The sequence below is a fragment of the Osmerus eperlanus genome, chromosome 3 (genome assembly GCF_963692335.1).
Source record: "Osmerus eperlanus chromosome 3, fOsmEpe2.1, whole genome shotgun sequence".
Classification (NCBI taxonomy): Eukaryota; Metazoa; Chordata; class Actinopteri; order Osmeriformes; family Osmeridae; genus Osmerus; species Osmerus eperlanus.
Genome location: NC_085020.1, coordinates 4,932,516 through 4,960,000, shown reverse-complemented (window position 1 = coordinate 4,960,000; position 27,485 = coordinate 4,932,516). Strand labels below are relative to the sequence as shown.

General features: G+C 44.9%; 3 protein-coding genes across 8 annotated transcripts in view; all 3 read right to left on the bottom strand.

The window, feature by feature from the left end:
- Positions 1-155: 155 nt before the first annotated feature.
- Positions 156-5,003, bottom strand: LOC134017259 (toll-like receptor 8). The gene is made up of 2 exons (XM_062456697.1): positions 4,655-5,003; positions 156-3,534 (listed from the first exon to the last, which is right to left on the bottom strand). Exons 1-2 carry the CDS (start codon positions 4,655-4,657, stop codon positions 445-447), a joined length of 3,093 nt encoding a protein of 1,030 aa, XP_062312681.1. The 5' UTR covers positions 4,658-5,003; the 3' UTR covers positions 156-444.
- Positions 5,004-5,602: 599 nt separating this feature from the next.
- Positions 5,603-9,380, bottom strand: tlr7 (toll-like receptor 7). Its single transcript, XM_062456180.1, has 2 exons — positions 9,297-9,380; positions 5,603-8,869 (listed from the first exon to the last, which is right to left on the bottom strand). The coding sequence occupies exons 1-2, from the start codon at positions 9,378-9,380 to the stop codon at positions 5,708-5,710; spliced, it is 3,246 nt and encodes a 1,081-aa protein (XP_062312164.1). The 3' UTR covers positions 5,603-5,707.
- Positions 9,381-10,146: 766 nt separating this feature from the next.
- The window catches only part of frmpd4 (FERM and PDZ domain containing 4), a 33,191-nt gene continuing 15,852 nt past the window's right edge, over positions 10,147-27,485 (bottom strand). For 3 of the 6 annotated variants that reach the window (XM_062456714.1, XM_062456715.1, XM_062456716.1), the window contains exons 2-17: positions 26,673-26,789; positions 21,755-21,915; positions 21,356-21,458; positions 20,391-20,436; positions 19,259-19,363; positions 18,877-18,984; positions 18,175-18,306; positions 17,568-17,687; positions 17,090-17,226; positions 16,249-16,375; positions 15,910-15,999; positions 15,598-15,780; positions 15,261-15,396; positions 14,214-15,176; positions 12,544-13,746; positions 10,147-12,092 (exon numbers count right to left, since the gene is read on the bottom strand). In XM_062456714.1, the coding sequence (XP_062312698.1) occupies positions 10,717-12,092; positions 12,544-13,746; positions 14,214-15,176; positions 15,261-15,396; positions 15,598-15,780; positions 15,910-15,999; positions 16,249-16,375; positions 17,090-17,226; positions 17,568-17,687; positions 18,175-18,306; positions 18,877-18,984; positions 19,259-19,363; positions 20,391-20,436; positions 21,356-21,458; positions 21,755-21,915; positions 26,673-26,789 (5,107 nt within the window). In that variant the 3' untranslated portion in view covers positions 10,147-10,716. Of the gene's footprint in view, positions 12,098-12,543; positions 13,747-14,213; positions 15,177-15,260; positions 15,397-15,597; positions 15,781-15,909; positions 16,000-16,248; positions 16,376-17,089; positions 17,227-17,567; positions 17,688-18,174; positions 18,307-18,876; positions 18,985-19,258; positions 19,364-20,390; positions 20,437-21,355; positions 21,459-21,754; positions 21,916-26,022; positions 26,311-26,672; positions 26,790-27,485 lie in introns of those variants that run through there. The other 3 variants (XM_062456717.1, XM_062456718.1, XM_062456719.1) reach the window with 3 other exon arrangements.

The following is a 27,485-nucleotide window of genomic DNA, read 5'->3' as shown; positions in this document are numbered from 1 at the left end:
CATAGTGAGTAACATAGTGTCTATGTTACTCATAGTAGTCACCTCAAAATACAGTAATACTCATTTGATGCTCGGATATACATGACAGAAATTAAAGGGGGGGGGGGGGGGGGGTGTATAAGGATACAGTAGCAGTGAATTGCAAAGATAGGCAATACAATTGAAAAAAGATTTATTTAGGCATGTTTGATCAATTATTGGATATTGATTGACAGATATGGGCAGATTAGAATTTGAACATACTGGAAATACATTATTACTCAAATAAAAAAGTGAAATTGTTTGATTAAAAATAAAACGTTTGAGCTATCAGGACATTGAGAACATTTCAAAACACAGCTCTAAAACTGAATTTTGACAGTAAAATAGGACATGCAAAAGTGTGACAATGGGATGTTAATCAGAGGAAGCCTCTTCACAACCTCAGTCCCTGCCATGTCATGGCTAGTGCTCCTCTGTCTGGTTGAAGTACCTAGAGTAGCTATTGCTGTACATGACCTGGTTGTCTACCCTAATAGCATTCCTCAGGCTCTGCCAGAACCAGGGTTCTGCAGCGGCAGTCCTTGGCCACTCTAACACGCTGCTCCCGCACAGCCTCCTCCTGAGACGCAGAAAGGGAGAGTACTGTAACACAGGCTCCAGGAGCAGAAGCACAGTCACGTCCACGTTCTCGTCCAGCAGTCTCTGGTGGGCCAGGTAGATGGCCATCTTGAAGGCACCACTCGTAACATAGGTCTCAGTCAGAACAAACACAGTCTTGTGGCTTTGCCGGATGCTCGTATAGAGGTTGTCTAACAGTGGGGTTCCAGGGATCCAGTCTCGGTTCTCTAGACAAAGAGGCATATGTTTTTCTCCGTTCTCCTCAAGGTGCACTCGCAAGTGGTCCATAACCCACTCTGAAACATGTGGGTCGCTGGTGTCGTACGCAATAAAAGCCTCATATGCACTTTCCATTGAGGTCAAAGGGTAGTAGCCTTTCAATTTAGCTTTCAGATAATGCAGAAAGTAGGAGGCGTCCCAGTAGAAGACATGTGTCGTTATTCCCATTATCATTGTGAAAAGGATTATGGAATTCGAGAGGAAGTAAATCAAAAAAGCGACATTGTCGTTTACGCACTCCTGTATGTCAAAGAAAATGACCTTTTCACCTTTTCTTTCAGCTGGCATGGAACATGTGACATCAATAGGAAGTCTAGGGATTTTAACATCATTGTTTTCAATCCACAGGATGAACTCTAATAAATCACAAGTGCATTGGAAAGGATTACCCTGCAAGTACAAGATTTTCAGGTAATTATGAGTACTTGATAAGAAAGTTGTCTGGTTTATCAGAGTCAGTTGGTTGTGGCTGAGGTCAAGTGTCGTGATGCTTTTAGCACCCTTTAAAAATCCATCTGAGAGTTGTACAATGTTATTGAAGCTCAGGTCAAGTAACTGAAGTGTTTGTGTGAATTTTGAAAGCTCTGCTGACACATAATCTAAATTATTGAAGCTTATGTTTATTTCACGAAGTTCTTTGAAATGTATCAATTCATGCCACTGAAATTCCTTTAGTGAATTATGACTTAAACATAGTTTTGTAATGTTACTTGGTAAATGTATAAACACTTCATTTGGTATACTTAAAATAAAATTAAAAGATATATCCAGATATGTTAAATGTACAAGATTTTTGAAAAGTTTGTAGTATGATTTATCTTTCCAGAGCGTTCCTAGAGCATTATTTACAAATTGAAGCTCACTCAGTGATGTGCTATTCATCTCCTTAGTAGTTAATGTAAATATATGATTGTGACTCAAATTTAATACTCTTAAAGCTGGAAGATTTCCTAAAAAATGTAGGTTATGTGTCACTCCAGAAACAGTGAAATAATGTGGATTGTAGCTTAAATCTAGGACCTCCAGTTTATTTAATTCACTAAAGGCATTGTCATAGGCTAGATCAATTTTGTTGAAGGATAGATCTAGATACTTTAGGTCTGGTAGAGATTTAAACTCTGATCCATTTGGTGCAGCTGCAAATCCATTTCTTGATAAGTTAAGGCATGCAATGTCCTTGTAAGGTTCAAATTGTTTTGGAGAAATGAAGAACAGATTATTTGAACTGAGGGACAATACACGGCCAGAGTCAAAACACTCTTGTTTTACAAAACTATGAGTTATCTCATAAGAAAATTCCTTTTCATTTGACTGATATTCTAATAGATGTGGTGTAAACGAAACAGATTCAGAGATTTGTCCGGAGTTATAACCTGATGAGCCACTCACCGTAACTGGGTAAATCCTGTTTTCTGAAAGGTAAATAAGTTTCAGATTTGAGAATTTTCTAAATATCGTGGAATTGCAATGGACAATGAAGTTAGTTCCAAAGTTCAACACAGATAGATTTCTCAGCTCATAAAGGTGTTCCAATGACTTATAATGGATTTCCTTGAAAACAAGACCCTCTATGTGTAATGTTTTAAGTGACACAAATGTAGAAAATTGTCTTGAAAGATATATGGTTTGAGAGTAAAGACCTGGGCCAAAGTTAAATGAAATGTCCAATCTTTCTAGGTTTGGTAGATTACTCAAAAAACCATCCTTAGGGATGGCCGCTGACAATAAATTGTATGAAAGGAAAAGGTCTTTAAGATTAGTCAGACTCTCAAACCAAGAGCTCTGGACAATTTTAAGTGAGTTCCCTGCAAGGTGTAGGGTCTGTAGATTTGTGAGGTTATGAAATGCATCAGGGTGGATCTCCAGGGAAATGTTGGGGCATGGCACACAGGGGTATGGGGCATTTCTACATCTCGGGCAGTTGCCCTGTAATCTAAGGACCGTTAAATTGGTTAGATTATGGAAATCATCTCTAGAAATGTATTGTATTTTGTTTGAAGCAAGCTGCAGTTTCTCCAGGGATTTGGGCAGTCCTTGTGGAACCTGGGTTAGATTGTTGTAGTTCAAACTCAATTCCCGCAGGTTAGTCAATTCAGAGAATGTTCCATAATATATAGAAGATGTTGTTCCACATGGATTCCCGTAAAAACAGTTTTTAGATAAAAATAATTTCATTATGTTCTTTATACCCCTGAGTTTACTACTATTTAAGGAAATAATCTTATTATTGTCTAACATGAGTATTTCCAGTGTGGCTGGGAGATGATTAGGGACCCGTTCCAGTCCGTTACCATTCATCCTTAATTCCTGGAGGTTGATCAAGTTCATAAAAGCACCCTCAGCAGTGTGTGTTTTGTGATAATGTTTGTTCATCCAATTAAGACTGAGTAGAGTCAGGTTTTGCAGATCCCAAAACGCCTTTTGGGATATGTTAGCAATGTGGTTTTCTTCTAAGTGCAGATACTTTGTATCCTTTGGGATACCGTGTGGAATCTCTTTGAGTTGTCGTCCATTGCAACTGACAGTGACATCATCCTTAGTTGAGTAAGTAACATCACATGGAAACTGCTTTGGCATCCGAACATGTGCAGCGAGTCGCATTTCAGAGTAACATATGAACAGAGTTGCCAATTTGAACCAGTAGATGGAAGCAGCCTGTAAATAAACAAGTAAAATAAATATAATGGGTGCACTATGGTCTCAAACACATAATATTTCTTCATGCCTAATTAGTTAGTATTATTCACTTGGAAGTGAATTCAACTTCATGATGATAACAATATCTGAAAATCATAACGGTGTAGGTGACAGCCCTAAACGTGCATAAAGAATATCACAGAGCATACAATACTAAACCGATTTGTGTAAGCCTAAGGTTGGATCCACTTTTCTTTTTTACTCAAAGCTAAAGCAAATTATGAAAATAGTGATAAATCTGGAGAGCCAAACAACTGCGCAGCCAAACAACTGTGCAGGATCAGAAAGCAGACTCAAGCTTCTTCAGACCATCACACACAATGAAAGACTCAAAATAGTGATAAATCTGATTGGTTGCATCTATAAGGCAGTCCTGGCAGAGAAGCGTTAGTGCCAGAGGGAAGTTCTCATGTCACACTTTTGTAATCTAGTGAGCATGCTGTAATTTGTATGTAACGCTGTAATAACACTGGTTATAAAGCAAGATTCCATGTCATGGATAGTCTATGTACCAAAGTAAAAAGGGATTATCTATTTAAATCAGTCATAGCTCATTGCATATGGCATTGAACTATATTGAGTAGGTTGTCTAACAGTGGGGTTCCAGGGATCCAGTCTCGGTTCTCTAGACAAAGAGGCATATGTTTTTCTCCGCTCTCCTCAAGGTGCACTTGCAAGTGGTCCATAACCCACTCTGAAACATGTGGGTCGCTGGTGTCGTATGCAATAAAAGCCTCATATGCACTTTCCGTTGAGGTCAAAGGGTTGTAGCCTTTCAATTTAGCTTTCAGATAATGCAGAAAGTAGGAGGCGTCCCAGTAGAAGACATGTGTCGTTATTCCCATTATCATTGTGAAAAGGATTATGGATGTCGAGAGGAAGTAAATCAAAAAAGCGACATCGTCATTTACGCTCTCCTGTATGTCAAAGAAAATATCACAGAGCATAGGCCTACAATACTAAACTGATTTGTGTAAGCCTAATGGTGGATCCACTTTTCTTTTTTACTCAAAGCTAAAGCAAATTATGAATCCTGGTCCCTCATTTAACACTAATATTGTTTATTATTAAAACTCACCATCGTGATAATATTGGTGGGGAGCCAGGGAGAGCCAAACAACTGTGCAGGATCAGAAAGCAGACTCAAGCTTCTTCAGATAATCACACACAATGAAAGACTCAAAATAGTGATAAATCTGATTGGTTGCATCTATAAGGCGGTCCTGGCAGAGAGGAAGTTCTCTCTCACTTCTCTCTCACTTCTCGTTTTGTAATCTAATGAGCATGCTGTAATTTGTATGTAATGCTGTAATAACACAGTGGTTATAAAGCAAGATTCCATGTCATGGATAGTTTATGTACCTCAGTAAAAAGGGATTATCTATTTAAATCAGTCATAGCTCATTGCATATGGCATTGAACTAAATTGAATATTCAACAATTAATGGTTGGAAACCATTTTTAACATGTATCTGTTTAAGCCATTATAATTGGATATTATATAATGTATATAACTTACTTGTAAGGCCTTTGACTTACTTTTCTGGTAGACAAAACAGCATTTGATTCCCCAAACCAACTTGTGTTGGCTTTATTGAACTTTGAAGATCAGCAAAACATCATGTATCAAGGTCTGCATGAATTATTGTATCTATACATTTTGCACTACAAAACACACTACACATTATTAATACATTATTGGGTAATTAATTGTGAAAAGGTATGATAAATGTTAGTTTAAGTGCCCAAACTAATTTGTCTGTTGCGTATCGGTGTCAGTAGATATATTTACAAACCTTACATTTCTTATTTGGTTGAGAGTTAATTGTCTGGAAATCATCAAGTGTGTGTTGCAATATGAATGCATGGTATCCGATGCATTTATCCTTGTATTTGCATGATATTTTTATTTTAACATAATATTCATTCTCACAACTTAAAAAGAAAACATCTTTCAGGATGATTCAACAAGTTTCAGAATGTACTTACAATTCAGAAAGACAATAACCATTATTGTGAGATGTGCCTCATTAAGTAAAAACTCAGCGTAACAAAAATATGTACTGCAATATTCAATTATACGATTTTAAGTCCAAAACTTCTACACCATACAGTACATACAGAATGTATTTTAAAGTGTCTCCTTAAAAAGATTGCTGTATTGTTTGTGACTCTCTGTTGCTAGAACACTTCTCAGGGCAAACCAGAAATATGGCTGTGCTTGAGGATTGGTTGGCCACTCTAACACAGAACGCCTATAAAGTCTCTTCCTCAACCTCAGGTACTTGGAATGAGAGGGTGACTTTTCCAGGAAGATTAAAACGATGACGTCGTCTTTCTCATCCATAAGCCTCTGATGGGCCATGTAGAATGCTGTCTTGAAGTTCCCGCTCCTTATGTACCGGTTGGTGAGTATAAACATGGTCCTTTTGCTCTGATGGATGCTCTGGGAGAGGTTGTCAATCAAGGGACACCCAGGGATCCAGTCCCGCTCCTCCAAACACAACCTCAGACGGTGGTCGTCACACTCCTCCAGGTGAACGCGGAGCTCCTGCAGCACCCACTCGGACACCGCCGGGTCGCTCGTGTCGTACACCGCAAAGGCGTCGTAGACGTTCTGCGTGGACAGGCGGCTGTAGCCTTTGAGCTTGGCCATGCAGAAGTGGTAGATGTACCACACGTCCCAGAGGAAGAGATGGCTGGATATGGAGAGGACGAGGAAGCCGAGGACGAGGGAGGTGAAGAGGATGTACAGGATGATGGAGAGGTAGTTGTGCTGGCAGGCCTGAAGGTCCACTGAGATGACTGGGTGGCCCCTCTGCGTCCCAGGGGAGGAGCAGGTCACTTCGGTGGCCAGCTTGGGGATGTTCACCTCAGTGCTGTTGAGCCACGTCACGAACCAGGTGGCGTTGCAAGTGCACAGGAATCGGTTGTTGTGCAGGAGTAACATATCCATGTGGTTGACAACGTTATCTGGAAAGCTGGATGGCTCAATGTGTTGGAGGCGATTGACACTGAGGTCCAGGATCTTCAGGCTGAAGGCATCCATTAGAAAATTCTTAGAGAGTTTAGCTATACGGTTATCACATAAAAGGACCTTTTTCAGAGATTGTGTGCAGTTGGAGAGTATGGCAGGAACCTTTGTTAGTCTATTACCACTGAGATCTAACACCTCTAAGTTTTGAAGGATGTTGAGCTCTTTCCAAGCAAAGGACGTCAGCTTGTTGTTGTTGATGTAGAGCTCAATGAGTTTGTCTGGCAATCCTCCAAATACTTGTTGGGGGATGAAGTTGAGGTTGTTGTTAGAGATATAAAGGGCTTTTAGATTACGCAGGTTTTTGAAGTAGTTAAAGTATCTTGTATCGCCATCCCTCCAAAGCATGTCTAAACGGTTGTTTATAAACTGTAATGTCTCCAGAGACCAACTCATCATCTCTGTGTTTGTCGAGGTGGAGATCTGATTGTGATTCATTAACAATGTCTTGAGTTTTGGTAAATTTGAGGTGAAATTCAGCATGTGAGTCAAGCCCTCTGCTTCAAAGTAATGGTTGTTTTTGCTTATGTCTAAAATAACCAGATTTGTCAGCTCTTTAAATGCGGTGGAATAGAGCAGGTCCAGTCGATTTTCGGAGAAATCCAGATATTGTATGTTACTGAGATGAGTAAACTCAGAACCGTTTAAACTTTGGCTCATTGCATTTCCAGAGAGATTTAAACATCTGATGTCGCTAAGGTTTAAGAATCTCGAGTGAAGAAAGAATATATTATTCCTGCTGATATCAAGTGTTTTTCCAAACTGGCTGCAGTTGCTATTGACAAAGGAGTTCACAATCCCAACTTCCTCCTTGTCTTTGTATTTGCAGCTACGTGCATACTCATCGTATCTGAAATAGTGAACCTCTTTCACTTCTTCTCTGTGGTACTCAGCACCTGACATGGGGGTACCGTACATGGCTTGTCCTGAGAATGAAAAACCAGTAGGCCCCTCTGAGGGCAGCGATATTTTATTTTCTGACAGATTGATTATTTTGAAGTGTTTCAGTTCCATCAAACTACTGAGGTTAGCTATTTTGATGAAATTGAATCCTAGGTCGATGACCGACAGGTTCGGAAGTAATACTAGTGGACTGATGCCCTCCAAGGTCAGTTCTTGAAAAACAAACCCCCTGATTCTGAACACTTTGAGAGACTTCAGAAAGCGGAACGAGCGACTCAGTTGCAATGTCAGCGGATACATCTGTAAGGCATAGTTAAACGACAGATCCAATTCTTCCAGATTGGGTAGAGCCTGTGGGAATTTAGTGGTTGTTATGTCTTGTGCTAAAAAGTTGGATGAGAGGTCAATAACTTGTAGCTTGCTGCAATTTTGAAACCAAATTAAACGAACATTTGTTAGAGAATTACTGTGCATACGCAATATCCTGAGTTTGGACAATGTTTTAAATGCATCATCATCAATCTGAAGTTGAGAATTGTGAGGGCATGGGACACATGGAAAAGGCGCATTGTAACAACGGGGGCAGTTTCCGCTTATGTCCAGGATCTCCAGGTTGGTTAGATTTTGAAAGTCCTCCTTGGTCACCTTCTCAATGTTGTTGTTGTAAATATATAACTCCCTGAGGCTTGTAGGTAATTTGGCTGGAATGTAAGACAAGTTGTTTGATTTAAGAGATAGTAATGTCATGTTACTAAGCCGTGAAAATGCCCCGTCCTCTATTTCATAAGAGACATTACATGGGTTACGATAATAACAGTTTTGGCCGAGATAAAGAATCTCCACGTTGGTGATATCTGAGAGGTTATCCCTCAGAATTGAATAGATGTGATTCACTTCTAGACTGAGTAGGATGAGGTTCTGAGGGAGACCTTTTGGAATGCTGTTGAGCTGATTCCCATCCAGATACAGGGACCTTAAGCTCCTCAGCTTGGTAAACGTGTCGTTCTCAATGGTCACACTCTGCAGGCACACGCGGTCCTTGGGGCCAACTTTGACAGGCACGCAGTTGCAGCGCATGTCTATCTCGGTGAGGTTTTCCAGCCCATAGAATGAAGTTGAGTTCAGGGCAGGGATGTGGTTGATCGTCAGGGTCAGATTGGTGGTGTTACTTGGGATGCCTTTTGGGATGAATGTGAGTTGTCTCTCGGTGCAGTCCACACTGACCACACTGCCATTGCTGATGAGAGAGACGTCACATGGTAGGGATTTGGGGTACCAACGTCCACCGGCTGATGTCGAGGACACCAACAGACCCAGAAGCCCCACACACACCTGGAGGAAGACACACTCTGGTTTCTGTCGAAGGGTCAGAGGAACAGTTTTGTTACCAAAACAATTTTTATTTTTTATTTTTTCTTCAGTACAAATATGCCTTCATAAAGAGCCAGGCCTCAGCCTCACTCAACCGTACATGGGGCAAAAAGGTTGCAGCATAAAAAAAAATAAAAATTGAAACTAAAGTAGGAAATACCTATGAAGGTGGTGAATCATAATACAGCTTTTGTGTTTAATCATGTGGAAAAGGGGAACTTTCCTGTTCCATTTTCTAACATGTTACCAGTATTCCCCTCAGTATCTGTATTTTTCTGTTCTAGTGCTTTCACTGTTTACACCTACAGAACTAATACATACTAATAATATAAATGGTTACACATTGGGTCATGAATACTAAATAGAACAATATTCTACTTACCATTGTGTGTGATAGCAAGCAATGTGATACTTCTTGGCATAGGTCTGATGTTTTGCCTGGTGTCAAGTTGTAGAGATCTGAGTATTCACTAAGAACGATCACAGGCTTTAACATGATCCTATGTACAGGGTGACGAACTTCAAAGCAACAGATGTTTCGGTCTATAATTAGTATTCATCACTTCCCTATTGTATCATAAAAGACTAATCTTGAACTGTGAAATTGTTCATATTTCCCAAGGTTCCAAAATGACTGTATACAGGAGCTTAAGAAACTAGCATGTGTCCAATTTTAACATCCACATGCGAGGAGTAACATTCTTTTTTTGGATGCTGGTGACATGTCTCATACTGTGTACTGGATGTCACAGTCTCAGATCGAAATGTTCAGTAAATGAAAGTGAATCTTAAGAGTTGGCGAAGAATCTTGAGTGAAACAACAACACTGTCTAACTTCCCATCAGGTGGTCATGTGGGAAATAAAGCCACACAAATGTGTAGTTTGGTTAGTCCGACACGCTTGCACACAGTTAACACCCACAGTCACGCACACAGATGTGGGTGCCAACAAGGCCACAGTACAACCTCCCTGTGCCATCATGTTGTACTGTGTACACACTACCCAGACGTCATACAGAAAATAGCCATCATGATTCAACCTTTACCATTACCCTGTAGTCAATGGTCAAATGTGGTGTACAGATAAACGTGGATCATGTGATTTGGGTATCAATAATTCCCTTCAATATCAACAGATGGTCCCTAAGACTAACCTTGAGAGAGTGAATTAATAGGTTAACAGTGGATAGTAGAGAAACATGTCCTTAGCATGCAGAATGTTACAATAATAATAAAGGAACCAATAACCAATAGCATGAGATTTCAACTTTTAATACGTAGTCGTGGTGGCAAAAATAACAAGTACATACTCAGTGATCATGTGCAAAGGATTCATAAAACTATGTTGAATTCAGAAAATGCAAAAGACTGAGGTCATGTGGATTGTTTGATCATATAATATGTCTTGTCTTGCGCATTGATTTGTCTAGAGCTGTTAATATCATCTTTTATAATATCTTTGTCATGTGCAATATGTAAAATAATGTTTATACATAGAGTATTTAATACAAATAAGGGAAGGACAGACACTTATCAGGGTTCATCTGCACAATAATACCCACAATGTGTTTATCATTAATTGAAATTATAGCTATCAGGTAACATCGGGTGATATCATCTTAAATTCACTTCTTTCCTCTCTGAGGCCTGAATATAATCTCTTTTAAAATTGTCATATCGGATTCATATAATTCATTTTACTTTACATATCAAACAAAATATACACAAGGCAAGGTTTGTCACAGCAGTTCACATTGGTTGGGTAGAATGAACCCTCGTCTCCTATGTATGGCTTTGAAATCTCTAATGACACTGTGTAGACGGACGTGTGTTTACTTACTGAACAGTGTTTTAAGTGAGGAAGTTAGAGTGTTGACAATGGCAGACATGGTGGCGGAGTGACGTGCCAACGTGTTCACACTTTGGCCACTAGGGGCGCTGTCCCAAGACGCTTCCGCAGCGTGGAGCAGACACACGTAGTTCATGACGAGCTCGTCCACCGTGGCTCCCACTGCTCTCTGCTGGGCCGGGCTGCCCGGGCCGTCCAGCAGAGACATGCAGGCCTGCGTGAGGCAGCAGAGCGTGTGGAAGCTGTGAGTCAGGCTGAGAAGCAGCTCCTCGGGGTCGCCGTGCACCACGGCCATCTGACTGCAGGCGCTGCCCAGCGCCTTGGCCTCCACTGAGAGCAGCTGGCTGTACTTCCCCGGGTCTATCTCGTCGACCTCTGACCTCCCGCTGCTGTGTTCACGGGCCATGCTGGAGCGCACCAGAACAATCATCTCCAGGGCATCTCTCCGTGCGTCTGGGAACCCCCTTGGGAGGCTGTAGGTCTTGCCCTTCATGGAGTTCACTCGGGCAAGCCTGGCTTTGAGGCTCATGCCTCTTAGGCTGGCCCTGTCGAGCTGCTCGGCTGTGTGAGACCCTCCAGGCACATGCAGTGAGACTGTGCTCTTCGCCTCCTCATCTCTGGAGGTAGGTTTCTGTTCCCCAGAGGAGAGCCCCTGTGAGGCCTTTTTTTCTCCATCTTCGCCATCAGCATCCTCCCGGGTGTTCCTCCTGAGAAAGCAGTGGCTGAGCGGTCCGCGGCACCTCCAGGTGCCCGTGTCCGGCCTTGGCACGGCTCTGAGCTGCTTGGCATCTCTTGAAACTGGCAGCATGATGGATGCCCCTCTAATGAGCTTACTGCCTGTGGTGGGAAAAATCCCAGAGCCCTGGGACATGCTCTCGGACAGTTTCTTGGCCGAAATTCTCCCTTGTGTTTTCGGGGGGTCAGGTGAGCGGGCGTCTTGGCCGCTCCTCCCGCTCAGAGTGGCTTTGGTTTTCTCCACCAGAACCTCGAAGCTGCCAGGGCCTATCGTCATGCTGCTCCAGCTTCGCCGCAGCAGCCTGAGTGACTTCCTGAGGCCACCTGCCTTGGGGTCACATGGGGGCAAGCGGGAGGGGTAAGCCTGGGCGGTTGGAAGGGGCTGGGGCTGGAGCTGTGGCCCACGGGGCTGGGGCTGGAGCTGTGGCCCACGGGGCTGGAGCTGTGGCCCACGGGGCTGGGGCTGGAGCTGTGGCCCACGGGGCTGGGGCTGGAGCTGTGGCCCACGGGGCTCTGTGCTACTGTTTAATGATGCTGGTGAGGTGGTGGTGGTAGTGGCATTGACCTGGTTTGAGAGAGCTGAGGATGGATCCTCTCCACCAGCCTTCTCCAGCTGTGTGCAAGCTACACTAGGGGTAGGAGAAAAACAAAGAGAATTGTTAAGCATCTCCCTTTCTACAAGCTTTGATCGGCAATGGTCTATTCTTAATGATATAATTAGAGGATCTCTCTGGCGTGAGTTTGACAACGTTGCCTTTTCCCTGATCTAAATAGTAAGTGTCTGTGTGTTAAGAGAGATGACATTCCAGTCTGATGTGAATCATCAAGTAGCTACACATACATTTCTCATATGGAAAAGAAGTTAGAAAATACTGTTGATTATGGAAGTGTATTAAGTTTATCATGAGTGAAATCCTTGATTTTGTCTTTCCCTTTGATCCTAAGTGCTGCATCTTATATACCCACAAGTGCTTAATAATTCGAATAATTCAACAGTTCACGTGGTTCATCGCATCCAATTCATTTGCGTCATTCACCCAGAGATCAAAGGGAGCACAGCCTTATGTAGTTGTACCTGTGGTTTCTTTTATCTTGGGCATCCGGTGGCACCCATCCCTAGCAGTGCCAAACCCAGGCTCAGCACTGGTTGCTGCGTGGATCTTGCGCAGCAGGGTTGGGTCCATGTTAGCATGGCTGACCCTGCCCTGGAGCCCCTGTCCCTGGGGTCCATAGGCCTTCTCCTCCCCGGACACATAGCCCAGGCCCTTGAGGGAGGTCTCCGACAGGAGGTGCAGGTTCTCCCCTGTGCAGAGGGGGGAGTCCATGGGTGTGACACAGCTGCTGCTGCCTGTGCTGCACCCAGCATCAATGGAGGAACACTGGGAGCTCTGGAGAGAGTGAATGCCTTCACTCTGGAGGGAAGACATGCGCTTAGCCAGGTGGTACTCGTACTGTCTGGTGACATCCTGCTCTGTTGCTGACATCCTGCTTAGCTGCTGTTGCTCGTTACGCTGCTGTAGATTGGCGTCCTCTGCGCTCTGGGGGTCTTTGGCAGGCGAGCGTAAACGAGCGTCGAACTGCTGGCTTCTCTCATCAGAGTCCTGCTGGTCTCCCTTCATTGCTGCCCCGTCAGCGTGGGAGGCCTGTGAGTCACTCACGCAATCCGGAGAGAGATTGTCCGCCATTTTGTTCCCAGGCGACCGCTGCTGCCATTTTTGATGCCTCTCTCGAAATGGAGTTCGACCTAAGTCCAACTGGTTCATGTACTGAGAATCTCGGACGGTGAACGCGTTCAACTTCCCCACCAGATGCGGCAGCTCCTCTCTATTCGGCTCCTGGGTGTTGGCGTGACATTTATCAGCAACATCGCCCTGACTCCTGCTCTCCTCCTCTCTCATCTTCCCTGGCTGTCTGCTCATCACGGAGCCCACGTGCATCTTACTGAAGTAGTCAGTCAGGGATTTGGTCTCCATGGTCTCAGGCTCCATTTCTCCCCCGTCCGGGTGGAGGATCTGGGAGGAGGACCCAGCTGAGGACCTGGCCTCGTCATCCTGGGTCTCCAGGGCCGCCCCGCCCTCGCAGGGGGTTACGGGGAACTCGGTCTTCTCCTCGGTCAGGGTCTGGTAGCCCTCCACAGTGGCCACGTACATCCTCAGGTGGCTCTCGGAGAGCTTGTGAGCGGCGGCCAGCTCGGAGCTCTCCGTCATCTCGGAGGAGTTGGTCTCGTTGCCGGAGTCTGAGGAGGACTCTGGGCTAAAGACCCGGGATATTTCTACACCTGTGTGCCACAGAGACAGACAGCTCATTAACAACGTCTAGCACCTCAAGATTAAATAAATAAAATATAAAATAGCTCCATCTTTGCATTGTTTGATACATTTGTTTTTACAAATTTCGTAAATGAAGTAAAAATACTGTTGCATTCCAATCTGATCGGATGTAGGCATACGTATACTATTAGTGAGTTTTTAAAGTGATGCTTTTGTTTCTACAAAATACTTGAATGTGTTTCAAGTTCTACTTTGTCATTATATACATGTATAAATCAATCATAATGATCAACAAAACAAAGCTTCTAAAATGAATGATAAAATGTTCAAATGAATGAAACAACACCGACACAAAATGGAAACATAGAACAAATGGGATTTTATTGAAAAATCAACAACAAACAAATTAAAAGTGGCTATGGCTGGAACATTGTGTGGTGTTAATGAATAAATGTTACAATAGTGTAAGAAGAACCTGTGCTATTTTCTGACTGGGGGTGACTCTCATCCTCTGATGCAGCCAGGGCCTCCAGAGCCTGTAAGGTGGACACCATGGCATCGTCCAGCGGCCCCTCCGGGCCCTCCTCGCCCGGGTTGGGCACAGAGTCTATGACAGACACGGGGATGTCATCTCTAGGGCCCTGGCCCCTCCTGGAGGGCCCCTGGGCCCCATGCTGCTCCTCCTCATCAGAGCTGTCCCTGAAGCCCGGAGGCGGGGCGGCGATGGCTAGGTTGAGGGAGTGCAGCAGGACGTCGCTGTCCTCCTCGTCGTTGCCCTCCGGCGGCGGGGGGAGCGAAGTCAGGTCGATGATGTCGTCGCTGGAGCCGGAGAGGGTCAGAAAAGTGGGCCTGTCCATCTCTCCCATCATCATGTCCTCCTCGCAGCTGACCTCGTCCTCGTCCTCGGCCTCGTCCGTCGTCTCGGCGTAGCAGATGTCTCTCAGCAGCGGCTCCTCGATGGCGCCGTACTGATAGCTGTCCGCCTCCATGATGGGGTCCATGATCTTGTAATCCTCCTCCAGACGCTTGTACATGTGCCGGTGGTTGTCCAAGATCTCCGGGCTCTTGTCCATCAGCCGCTGGTAGCCCAGATTTTGGGGGTCTAAAGGAGGCTCCCCGAATATGAAGGAGACCTTGGCGCCGCGGGGGGAGTCCTGGGATTTGGCCCTGGGGACGCTGAGGAAAGGGGGGGGGTGAGGCTGGTGAGGTCCTCGGCTGCACCTCTCCGCTCTCTCTGCCATGTGCAGGCTCTGCTGGGGCTGGTGGATCTCCGTGATGTAGACGGGAGGAACGTCACTCTCACTTCTCCCATGCTCCATGAACTCACAGTCTCTGTCCTGTAGCTCACGAGCGTACCGCTGGTTGCTGTGGTCCTCGCACGGAGTGCTGTACGTCCACTCTATGGCCTGGTAGTTCTGCTTTATTCTCGCCTCGTGACCTGGAAAGAGGAAACACAAAGAGTTGGTTTGACCATTTCCTGGAACAGTATAATTGTGAAATGTGGTGGGCTTTTTTTGCTCACCGAAATCTGCGTTTCCTGTGTTGCTTTTGGCCATGTTAAAGATTGAACGACGAGAGTCCACCAGTAATCTGTAGTAGCCAGCAGTCAGGCAGGCAAGATTCATTGCATCGACCGACTCCATTAACAGGGTGATGGGCTGTGAAACAAGCAGATAAGGGAGACTACAATAAACACACACTGAATGGGAATGGACTGTGGAGAGATATTAAACCAAGTGCCAAAACAAGACTGCATACTTAGTGATCATCTAATTAGTCTTCTACACATACTAAATACATCTGCCAAACAATCAACAGCCACTGCATACAAATCTTGTGACTGGGCTGGGCGTTCTGACCTTCACATCCAGAACGTGGAGCTCCACCCGGACGTTCTTCTCGTCCTCGGTGTACATCTCGATCCGGTTGACGTGGCTGAAGTCTGCCAGCAGTGCCACCAGGTTGGTCTTGGTGTTGATGACATGGCTGATGCCATACCTGGGCCCGACCAGCAGGGTCACCTCGGTGTGTTTCTCACCTTGCTGCAGTGGCAGAGCACAGGGAGCCATTTTAGGAGAACAAAAAAAGTCTCTCATTGGCATGTGAATGAGTCAATTCTGGCCAGATTTACTGTCATTATTGATTTGTAGTAAGTCAGAGAATTGACTTACCAGTAGAACGGATTTAAACACCCGGCCTCCATACAGTCTCAAGTCACTGAGATACTTCAGATAGTGCACTTTTGCCTGCAATGCCGTCAACTGGGGGAGGAAATACACTGACATTACATGAAATGTGACACAGGGGATAGCAAGAGTAACATTGTTTGCTGTGTAATCCTGATAGAATATTTTATGTATTACTAACTGTTTTGGGACAATGTAACAAATCATGACATTGCTGAACAAAGGTGTCTTTTAAAAGCAGGTTGGTCCTCCACTAGGTGGCAGCATATCCCACAACAATTCACTGGTTAAAGGGTGGTAGAACAAGAGAAGAATCCACTGTACCTTTTTACCAGGAGGCACCAAGTTCTGGTTGGTTTTCAGAATGTGTGTGAGTGCTTTCTTGATGTTCTTCTCCTTCATGCTGGACAGCACTGCAGGAGGCAGGAACAAAGCCAGACCCCACTCCTTCCTGGAGACACATAAGTCAAAATACTCAAGTCCTCAAGTACCAAAAGAAGACCTCAGAAGAGTCAGATGGCTGAGCGGTTAGGGAATCGGGCTAGTAATCTGAAGGTTGCCAGTTCAATTCCCGGCCATGCAAAATTACGTTGTGCCCTTGGGAAAAGCACTTCACCCTACTTGCCTCGGGGGGAATGTCCCTGTACTTACTGTAAGTCGCCCTGGATAAGAGCATCTGCTAAATGACTAAATGTAAATGTAATGTAAATGTAAACCTTCCGTAAATCTATACAGAGACTAGTGGCCATGAGTCATCATTCCTGTTCATTATAAAATGTATTACCTCATACGTAGCATGTGTATTGATTACCGGACGGGGAGTCAAGAAAATCAATATCTATATTAATTACGGTATTTATGATACAGTCATCAGAATCTAAACAAATGCTCAGCAGCTGTTCTGTATTCATCTATGGACTAATCACCCGACTGACAGTTAATCAAAGAAATAAACTGTGAGGTCTACATGGCCCCAGTAAGAAGGAAGAACACCCACTCCTCCATGAAGCTCTCAGCCAAGCCGAGTAGAAGGACCTGACAAAGGAGGAGATTCAGCTGCCTGATGCCTGATGGTGTAAACTACAGCAGCTAGGAGACCGGCCATCAAATCAAACCTGTCTCGACCTGGACTGCGAAGGCGCAGTGTGAAATCCCATCTACTCACTCAATGTACTTGAGGGAGACTTTCTGGGACTGCTTGGTGTTGATGGTGAGGATGTACATCTGCAGAGCAGCCAGACGCAGAGCCGTGTCGTATTTCAGCTCCGAGCCAAATCTCTCCAACACTACATCGTTACAGCTCTGGAGGGGCAGATGAAGGGGAGGGGGGTCAGTGGGCTGACTCCAGTTATTATCCAGCTCCTGACAGTGTACCTTTATTTTTCACCATTTATATTTCAGAACTATTTCCAAATGAGAAAATCTGAATAGTATTTTGTATTTGTATTTTGTACTTGTATTTTGACAAGACAACGATGTAAACGTTTCTAATGTTTTTACGGTTATGTGTCTTCGAGAGGGGTTTCCTAAAAACGCAGTTGAGATTCACTTGGTAAATTGAAGGCAAATCAAGCAAACGTAATTAAGTAAAACACATCTTTGGGAGCACATAACTCTGTGGTGTACTGGCAGCTGGTAATCACCTGAACATAGAGGTATTCAAACGCCACAGCATCTCTCCTGAGCAGGTCCACCGGGTCCTTTGGGACGAAGCTTATGCGGAAAAAGCATTTCATCTTGTGTGAACCCGGTCTCTGTGTAACCTGGGACACAAGACAAGTACATGGGATGACTCAATAGCAGGCTATTAAGTAGACCTTAGCATGAATAATTCACTGAAAACTTGAACTGATTTGGTTGTGTAAAGGTGACGTGTGCAAACGTGACCCCAGATATTCAGGTTGTTCACTTCAGAACAGCTTCACTCTAAGGTTAAAACACATGATCTTAATCATGGACCAGCTATGATCAATAGCGGATGATAATGAGCCCCATTTACCTGAACATTGGTTAGGAGGTGAGAAAATGTGCATTGACACAGTCTGAATCATTACCACCTACAGTGTAGCGCTAGCCCGCCGTGATGTAATAAGAGGGCCTACATGCTGTTCAACTTCACAACCCTCTGTTCCCGCTCTCATTTAATCTGGCACGCTCTACTGTGAACACAAGCCTCATACAGCGCCTTCACACTAACTGAATGATGAGGCAATATTCTATGAATCGGTGCTTGCGATTCTTGGAGCTCACCTGAGTTAGCATCTCCTGTTCGTGTAGCAGCATAAGCTTGCTGGCCGTGCCCTCAGACCTGTGCTCCAGCATCAGAGAAAAGTGCTCGATGCTCTTAATGGATAACTTCTCTTGCAGAGTCAAGATGACATCCTTTTAAAAAGACACATTCCTTGTTAATTAATCATGCCTAGTACATGCTGTGCAGACCTCATGTGCAAGCCCTGCCACGTGAATACCAATAATTATTATATGGTGCAGTATTGCAGGCAGAAATGTGCAATCCATCCACATGCAAAATCAGTGGACAAGTTAAATGACAAAAACTAAACATTCTAAAATTGCACACACAAACTAATGAAAAAGATGGAATCATCAACCTTGTTATAATCTTTCAGCAATGTACACATTTAGAAGGTTTTTCTCAACACCAGAGGAAATGCTGTGGCCTACTTCTGTATCCACCACAGCTAATTAAACTCAAGCTGATGTGAAAGTGTGCGAGTGCTTTGTGAATGCACTTTTAGACAATTATAGAGTCATAATTAAATAAAGATAATAGGCTACTTTATGCCACTCTGATGAACAGAACCTTACATAACCAAACTTTTGACTGGTACTGTATATGTGGAAAATATACTACTATGAATTATGGAGAGTTAGTTTTCTTGATATATAATAGCTCTTGAGATGTTTTTAGTACCATACAGGACTTGCACCCACCTTGATGGACGTGTTACTGTCAAATTTAAAGGACTTTGTCTGTCCGTTCTCCAGATACACCTTGAGAACATTTGGCATGAAAAGCAGTGAATTGTCCTTCACAGTTTCCTGAGTGGGATGAAAATGAAGCTTATCAGTTACTGTTTTCAATATCCACCTACATGGGTCACAGATTGTGTTTGGCCAGTCAAGGGGAACATTCTCATACTGCTGAAATGATTTAAAAGAGACTTAAGTACAAACAGCTCTATTATAGTATGGAAATTATTTCATTCCTATTCCGGCACGGAAAATGGTCAAATGGTCTTAAACGTTGATTGCCTCAGAATCTAGCATGACCTGAAACCAATGTCTAAGATGGAGTGTTGCTTGTTCTACTTACTGGGACCTGGCCGTTGATGATAACCTCTTCAGCAAAGCGGACTTTGACTGGATTAGACTTTAACTTGGCCTTTTTAGCTGCACTGATGAACGCAGATTTGGGTGACTTTAAGAGCAGAGAGGATAAAAAGAAAAGACAGTTGGCAACAGTTCTGCAGTTCCCCTTCAGACACGTCAGTGAGTCCTCAGTGGTCCATTTATGAATGCCATCCTATAAAACTTGCAAGGCCACCTTTCTGCCCTTTAGTATAGCAATTCTCATTAGAATGAGAATCATCAACCCTGTATTACATTTAGTCATTTAGCAGACACTTTTATCGAAAGTATTAATGTGATTGAAGACATAGTGGGACGAGCAGTGAGAGGAAGGACACCTCGCTGGTGGATTTGTCTTCGTCACGACCATGTCTGATAAATGAGAACAATTCCAGGCTGGATTACATTTACATTTAGTCATTTAGCAGACGCTCTTATCCAGAGCGACTTACAGTAAGTACAGGGACATTCCCCCCGAGGCAAGTACAGTCAACGTCAGTTGGCATGACCGGGAATCGAACTGGCAACCTTCGGATTACTAGCCCGATTCCCTCACCGCTCAGCCACCTGACTCCATTATAGGAGCGGATTATAGGAGCGACTCCAAACCCCGTGTGTTGTTTTACACGCAGCCCTTCTTTCTGCTAACTATTTCTCCATGAGGGCCGTTCCAGCAGAATACCATCACAGCTCATCAGGCTATTCCCCCTGGCACACATACATAATTCTGAGAAACATGATTAAAGTCAATTAATGATGAAAGGGTGTAATTGGTATGACTACTCTCAATTGCACATATTATGAAGTAATTGCCCAAATGGGTGCAATTAATGGCATTGTTTTATGAGTGAAGTAGGTTCTTGAAATGAGAAGTTTGGTGTTTGTACTGTAGTTTCTCTCAGTTAGCCAGGGTAATACTACAGTTCTACCCTTACTTACAGGGCTTGCAGAAACATATGGCCATAATTCATTTCTTGCAATCACAAAGTCAACAACGTAATCAGATCCACACACAAGCAGCCAGTTGAAGGGTTTTCCTCTGGGGTTACTATGAAGCGTTTGTAGTGTATGAAACCTTTGAAGATGGCGAGACTTACTGGATACGGCTGAACAACTGTCAACAGGATGGACTGCTTGCAGCTCCTACAGGACAGGACACACACACACACACACATAACCATTAAGACACACTCACTGACAAAACGTCATAAAATATTTAAAGCTCAATTGTCACATCGACGTGAAGAGGATGTTAAATAACCAAGGACAGTTTTCAGAGGAGCATAGCTTCCATAATGGAGGGCCGCTCATTGCTGTTAGAAGGAACCCACAAATACGGCCTAGAAAAAACCAGAACCAATCTGTGTCAGCCATGCCTGGCACAGCTGGCTTTTCCTCATCTTTGTAAAATCATAGTATTTCACTGCAGACAAAGCCTGGTGGAGGCTGAAAGAGCTGTGACAAACCGGCTTGCGTATCGGCATATTTCACAGCACTAATCTACTGTAAAACTGCAGCCCAGGTCATACGAGGACTCTGATGGCCTCTCAGGCGGTCACTCAACCAAGTCAAGCACATCAATCTCACAGGGCTTTTGACGAGAAAAAACTTTTGCTACCGGCTCAGACTGTACAGCTGTATGACCTGGATGGTGTAGAGGTTGGCAAGAAGGGCCGTTGTTACCATGAGATTGTCATCCTTCACACAGTTCAGAGACAAATAGGGCAATCAAAGCCTCAACAGCCTTTAGGCCTGCTGTATGAATGTTTACTTTCAATTATCATCGTTATATTAAACATGCAACTATAAGGACGTTAGCACAGTCCTTAATGGGTGAAAATTGGTAGTAGGTCAATAAATATCTAAATACTGTTATTTATTGCAACCCATAAATTCTTTTTTAAGAATTCACCTTGGAAATACAGAATGTCAGGCATTTGCTTGGAGGCAGCAACAAAACACCATGACAACAGACACTGGACAATTACAGCACAGCCAATCTACCAACTGAAGGCCCCTCCAGTCTTCTACTGTGGGCCGGAGGCTGGGAGCTCCCCCATACCTGACGAGGTCGATGACCCTTTCTCTGGGGGCCGAGCCGACAGCCTCGTCGTTAATCATAATGATCTCGTCTCCCGGGACCAGCCTCCCCTCAGACGGGCCCCCTGCCAGCACACACATGGGAGAGGGGTTAAGTGGGATTAATGGTACAAGATCAAGCTATAATTCTTGATTTTATGGATATGCTGTTTTCCAGTACATACTGTGGGGTAAAAGGTGGCTCATTCATTTAGCCCTCTTAAAAATCTGGATGCATCACTACAATACAGCCTCTGTTGTTTGTTTTCACCTCGTAGTACCTCTCTTTCATTATCCTGTGTACCCATTGGTACATTTGGGCTTGTTGATACGGTGAGTAATGACATAATGAGGTTCATTGGGAGCTTCTGTCATGCTTTACCTGGAGTGACTGAGCGGACCACCACTGGTTTCTCACTGCCTGCTACGAAGCCAAAGCCCAGCACTGGGTCCCGTCTCATCTCCACCTTCCGGGGGGCCGGAGGAACAAACCTGTCAGAGTCCAGACGGACCTCCTCCAGGGAACTGCTCTGAGACACGTGGCTTCACATGAGAGGAGAAAGAGAGAGCGACGCAGAGAGGGAGAGAGAGAAAGAAGTAGAGAGAGGGGAAGAGAGGGAGGCAGAGAGGGAGAGAGAGAGAAAGAAGTAGAGAGAGGGGAAGAGAGGGAGGCAGAGAGGGAGAGAGAGAGAAAGAAGTAGAGAGAGGGGAAGAGAGGGAGGCAGAGAGGGAGAGAGAGAGAAAGAAGTAGAGAGAGGGGAAGAGAGGGAGGCAGAGAGGGAGAGAGAGAGAAAGAAGTAGAGAGAGGGGAAGAGAGGGAGGCAGAGAGGGAGAGAGAGAGAAAGAAGTAGAGAGAGGGGAAGAGAGGGAGGCAGAGAGGGAGAGAGAGAGAAAGAAGTAGAGAGAGGGGAAGAGAGGGAGGCAGAGAGGGAGAGAGAGAGAAAGAAGTAGAGAGAGGGGAAGAGAGGGAGGCAGAGAGGGAGAGAGAGAGAAAGAAGTAGAGAGAGGGGAAGAGAGGGAGGCAGAGAGGGAGAGAGAGAGAAAGAAGTAGAGAGAGGGGAAGAGAGGGAGGCAGAGAGGGAGAGAGAGAGAAAGAAGTAGAGAGAGGGGAAGAGAGGGAGGCAGAGAGGGAGGGAGAGAGAGAGAAATAAGTAGAGAGAGGGGAAGAGAGGGAGGCAGAGAGGGAGAGAGAGAGAAAGAAGTAGAGAGAGGGGAAGAGAGGGAGGCAGAGAGGGAGAGAGAGAGAAAGAAGTAGAGAGAGGGGAAGAGAGGGAGGCAGAGAGGGAGAGAGAGAAAGAAGTAGAGAGAGGGGAAGAGAGGGAGGCAGAGAGGGAGAGAGAGAGAAAGAAGTAGAGAGAGGGGAAGAGAGGGAGGCAGAGAGGGAGAGAGAGAAAGAAGTAGAGAGAGGGGAAGAGAGGGAGGCAGAGAGGGAGAGAGAGAGAAAGAAGTAGAGAGAGGGGAAGAGAGGGAGGCAGAGAGGGAGAGAGAGAAAGAAGTAGAGAGAGGGGAAGAGAGGGAGGCAGAGAGGGAGAGAGAGAGAAAGAAGTAGAGAGAGGGGAAGAGAGGGAGGCAGAGAGGGAGAGAGAGAGAAAGAAGTAGAGAGAGGGGAAGAGAGGGAGGCAGAGAGGGAGAGAGAGAGAAAGAAGTAGAGAGAGGGGAAGAGAGGGAGGCAGAGAGGGAGAGAGAGAGAAAGAAGCAGAGGGAGGGAAAGATAGAGAGACAGAGATGAACATATTAGCTGAGAGATTATAGTCATTATATTATATTGGTCCGCACATCTATCTTGTAGTACATCTTTTACATCGAGTCAATATCCACATTGTGATAAAAAGGTATTCACAATAACATTCTGTACTAAGCATTACACTGAACCTTCAGAATATAAAATACAACTGTGGCTTTTGCCCAGATTCTGCCATTATACAGTACTAAAACATTTACTTTAGTAAATGTCATGTTGTTTATTGGTATGGCGTCACAGGATGTTTTTCCATGTCTAAGACAGTGAAAGCGAAAAAGGAGTATTTAGTCTGAAGTAACCAACTAGTGAGAAGCCTCAAAATAGAATGTGTAGGCGATGACAATCAAGCTACCATTGTATGTTTCTGCAACAGATCCACACATTCAGCTTCACCAAAAATATCTGAAGAACAATCCACATTTTAACACATTTTATTACACCAGTACTACAGACTTGACCAATTAACAGTTAATTAGAAGCTCACTTGAATGCTTATTGTATTATAATTCATCCATGGGGTTCATTAGGAACAGGAGAAGGAGCCAAGAAGGTTGTGACTTCTCTCACAGAGTGTAGGAAGGTGGTGATTAGGCCTGTTCCAAGCCAGAGACACGATGCAGCAGGCAAGTCTGACTTATGATGCTGCTGGACCTTGGCAACCCTGTAATTTATACCCTAATGGAAATCAACACTGGTCAGCCTCAATGCTCATTTCACCCAGGGCCCGTTTGTTTCAATTAAGCAGCTGGATTCCATTACCAATGCTCCATGGGGGGAAAAAGAAGCCAAAAAATGTAATTCCAAGTTATACCTTTCCCTATTTTGTTCATTTGTATAATTGTTCTACTCTTTTGCCTGGTACAGGAATGGCAGCAGTCAATGCAGGGGGTGGGGCAGAGACAGAGGTAGAGGCAGGGAAAGAGACTGAGTTAGAGGCAGGGGCAGAGGCAGTGGCAGAGACCAATGTAAAGGCAGGGGCAGAGACTGAGTTAGAGGCAAGGGCAGAGACAGAGACCAAGGTAGAGGCAGGGGCAGAGACTAAGGTAGCAGCAGGGGCAGAGACCGAGGCAGAGAACGAGGTAAAGGCAGGGGCAGAGGCAGCTCCCCATGGTGCCACACTGTTTAATTAGAGCTGTGGGCAGGCCTGTATGCCCAGGCAGTGTGTAATTCACTGCCATTCCTGACACATGTTCCCTTTTCCAGTGAAAACCCATAATTAATCTTTCAAGGCACAAGGAGCCAGGGAAGGGATAGCCTTGACATCTCTCGACAAGTATACAATGACCCACAAAACACATTGTTCCTCCTAGAGGCACACTTACTCATCTCATGATGTGTGGTCGTATTTACTTTGGTTTCTGATTACAGTCATAGCGCACTGCATCAGGTAACATCAAATGTGTGACGGAGACAAATGCACTTTGGGTCGGGTAAGTCGACTGTTTTTTGCATTAACATGGCAATGCGACAGATTGTGCGCAGTGTAAACCATATGGCCCTGTGCATCCAGGAAGTATGCTGTCTCATCTCCTACCACGGCCACCTGCTAAAGATGGCCTCCCTCCCAAAGTGCTGACAGCCCTGCGTCTAATGGTCCCTAATCATCCCTATTAGCTGCTAATGCAGCCCCAAACCAGCCCGCATCTCTCAGAAACACTGTGGTCCCACCAGATGAGCAGGACTGACGGCATGGGACCATAAGTAGTCACAATGACAGTGACAACAACACATATCATCCCTGACATCATCGAATTGGATCTGACATCTTTGGTTTGGCAGAACCATTCCCTGCTCAGCTGATGAGCTTGAATAATAAATTGCTACAAATAGCTAAATGTTTTTCTTTTGATACAGAAATATTTGGGGAAAGAGCAATCTCTGCAAACGCCTCTTCTCATGTTTAAGAAATATCTAACGAAATGACAGATGACCAGATTACCAGATGACCAGAAATGACAACCGGTCATTTGCACAACAGCTCCTTAAACTGATTATGATATTTGTTGTATGTTACAGTTTATTAACTGGTATAACACATGATTTATGGATGAATTCCTGTTCACTCAGACAGTACCTGTGGTTAATACCCCAACTTGGCATGAAGATGCCGAGGCCTTGAAGCCTCCTGACGTATCGCTGCTGACAGACACACACAGGCACCACATTATTTATGAGTCCTGTTTAAACGCAGAGCAGTCAGAGCTGGAGCTGGACCAGCCTCCATGATCAGCCTCAGCCGGGCATCCAGCTCCTCGGGTGCGCCTCTCCTCTTATGTAACCTCTCTGACATCACGCCATGCAAGTCGCAAACCCGCGTGTGACAAGTTTCCTGCAGTTCCTCCCTCCATGCATAATACAAACATGGTTGCCCACAAGACAGCGACTGTGCTGTGAAAGCCGGCAGCAGGAATCTGTGCATTACGTGCAGCCGCGGTCGTTTAATGCTCCAAAGTAGTCCATCGAGTTGAAACCACACGGAAGCACAGAGAATCTTATGCACACAGAGGGAAAGGACAGTGTGAGTGCAGCATATGCTGAAGCACAGATGCAGATGCGGGGGCAATATTTTTAGACACGGTCTGAATTCGCTCGTCTTCTTATCGTTTATGAGAAAGAACCAAAAACAGAAACAGAGAGAGAAAGAGAGAGGCAACATCCGTATCCTCCTACAGAGAACAGGAGATGTAACATCCACTCACTTGTTACGCTAACTCTAGAATAACACACTCACATCAAAGGACCGAGAGGAAATTGAGAGGGAAATGTAGAAAAGAGAGAGGGACAGAGGAAAGATAGAGAGAGAGAGCGCGAGAGAGAGAGCGAGAGAAAAACTGAGAGACAGAGCGAGAGTGAGAGAGAGAGAGAGAGAGAGAGAGAGAGAGAGAGAGAGAGAGAGAGAGCATATTTACCTGTAGTCCTCCTCAGAAATCCACCACTGCCTGTGGATCGATTATGCTGATAAGACTGCACCCCTCCATCTTCGCAGCTACATGCACCCTCAGTTAGATCCCAGCTAGACCCTACGCAGGTGAATTCTATATCGGCAGGGACTCTCCCACACTCATTACAAGCTTTACCTCCGCGCTTCTCAGCACTCTGCCCGGTTCGTGTCTGAGTCTGACTAGGGTATCTGTGAGCGTGTGTGAGAGGGAGAGAGAGTAGGGGCAGCGTGTGTGTGTGTGTGTGTGTGCGCAGCAGTGGAAGAAAGAGAATCAGCATTCTGAATGCACATATGGAGACAGAGGAGTGCAGAGGCTGTGACGTGGCTGGAATAATCACAGGTTGCCAAAGATTGTGAAACATCTGGGGGACGAAGAGGATGAGGATAGGAGGAGGAGGAGGAAGAGGAGGAGGAGGAGGAAGAAGAGGCGGAGGAGGAGGAGGAGGAGGAGGAGGAAGAAGAGGCGGAGGAGGAGGAGGAGGAGGAGGAGGAAGAAGAGGCGGAGGAGGAGGAGGGGGAGGAGGAGGAGGAGGAGGCGGAGGAGGAGGAGGAGGGGGAGGAGGAAGAGGAGGAAGAGGAGGAGGAGGAGAGAGAGAGTAAGAGAAAGATATTACTTACTTGATGTAGCAGTCTCGCCCCTCTCTATTGGAGCCCATGTCCCATCCATTGGGGGGTCCCTGGGAGGCACTCCAGGTCCCAGAGGGGGGAGGCCAGCCTGAAGACTTGGTCCGGTGGCTGGAAAGGAGCACAGAGGGAGAATTTCAGCCTTGAAAGGACTCATAGAGAGAAGCATTTCCAGTAATACGAGTGGTCATGGACCCACTGTTTTATGCTAAGTAATCGACTTGGGAGAATCAGCTAAAACACAGCATAAAATAAATATGCATTCCTCATTAAAAACGGTATGGTCCTATCAAAGAAAATGTTTGACAGATATGAACATGACCGTTCCAAACACGGTACGTACTGAAACACAAGTTATCACACGTTCTCATGTGATGCAACGGTTAGGATGAGTGGATGTCTCATGTCTGCCTCATACACTGTGTTCTACTGTATATCCAGAGTAAGGCAACTAAGAAACAAATTGTATGTCAGCGAGACACAGAGGCAGATGTGTCTAGTTTACATTAGTGCTCTCAAAACCATGAAATTGGTTTGATTTCAAGACGTCAGCAGATTTTGAAAGATAGAATATAGAGTCAGAATGCTTGGGATGACGAGGAATTACATGACAACGGGCAATAAAGAGACCAGGTTCACTGGGGTCATAAGGCAGCATATGCCTTATAACGTCTTGTTGTGCAATTATGTGCAAGGCAACGTCTGTACTGTAAAATAAATACGATTTGCTCTTTCCTGACTTCCTCTGGCTCATACAGGCCTTTTTTGCCTTCAGTTTTCCCCCCAGTTTTACTGTTTCCTTTTTCT

Bases quoted from the DNA above. Each gene is read 5' to 3' on its own strand.
- tlr7 (XM_062456180.1), bottom strand. From the start codon at position 9,380: ATGTTAAAGCCTGTGATCGTTCTTAGTGAATACTCAGATCTCTACAAC. The intron at 8,870-9,296 runs GTATCACATTGC...ACCCTTCGACAG, and splicing joins CATCAGACCTATGCCAAGAA to AAACCAGAGTGTGTCTTCCT.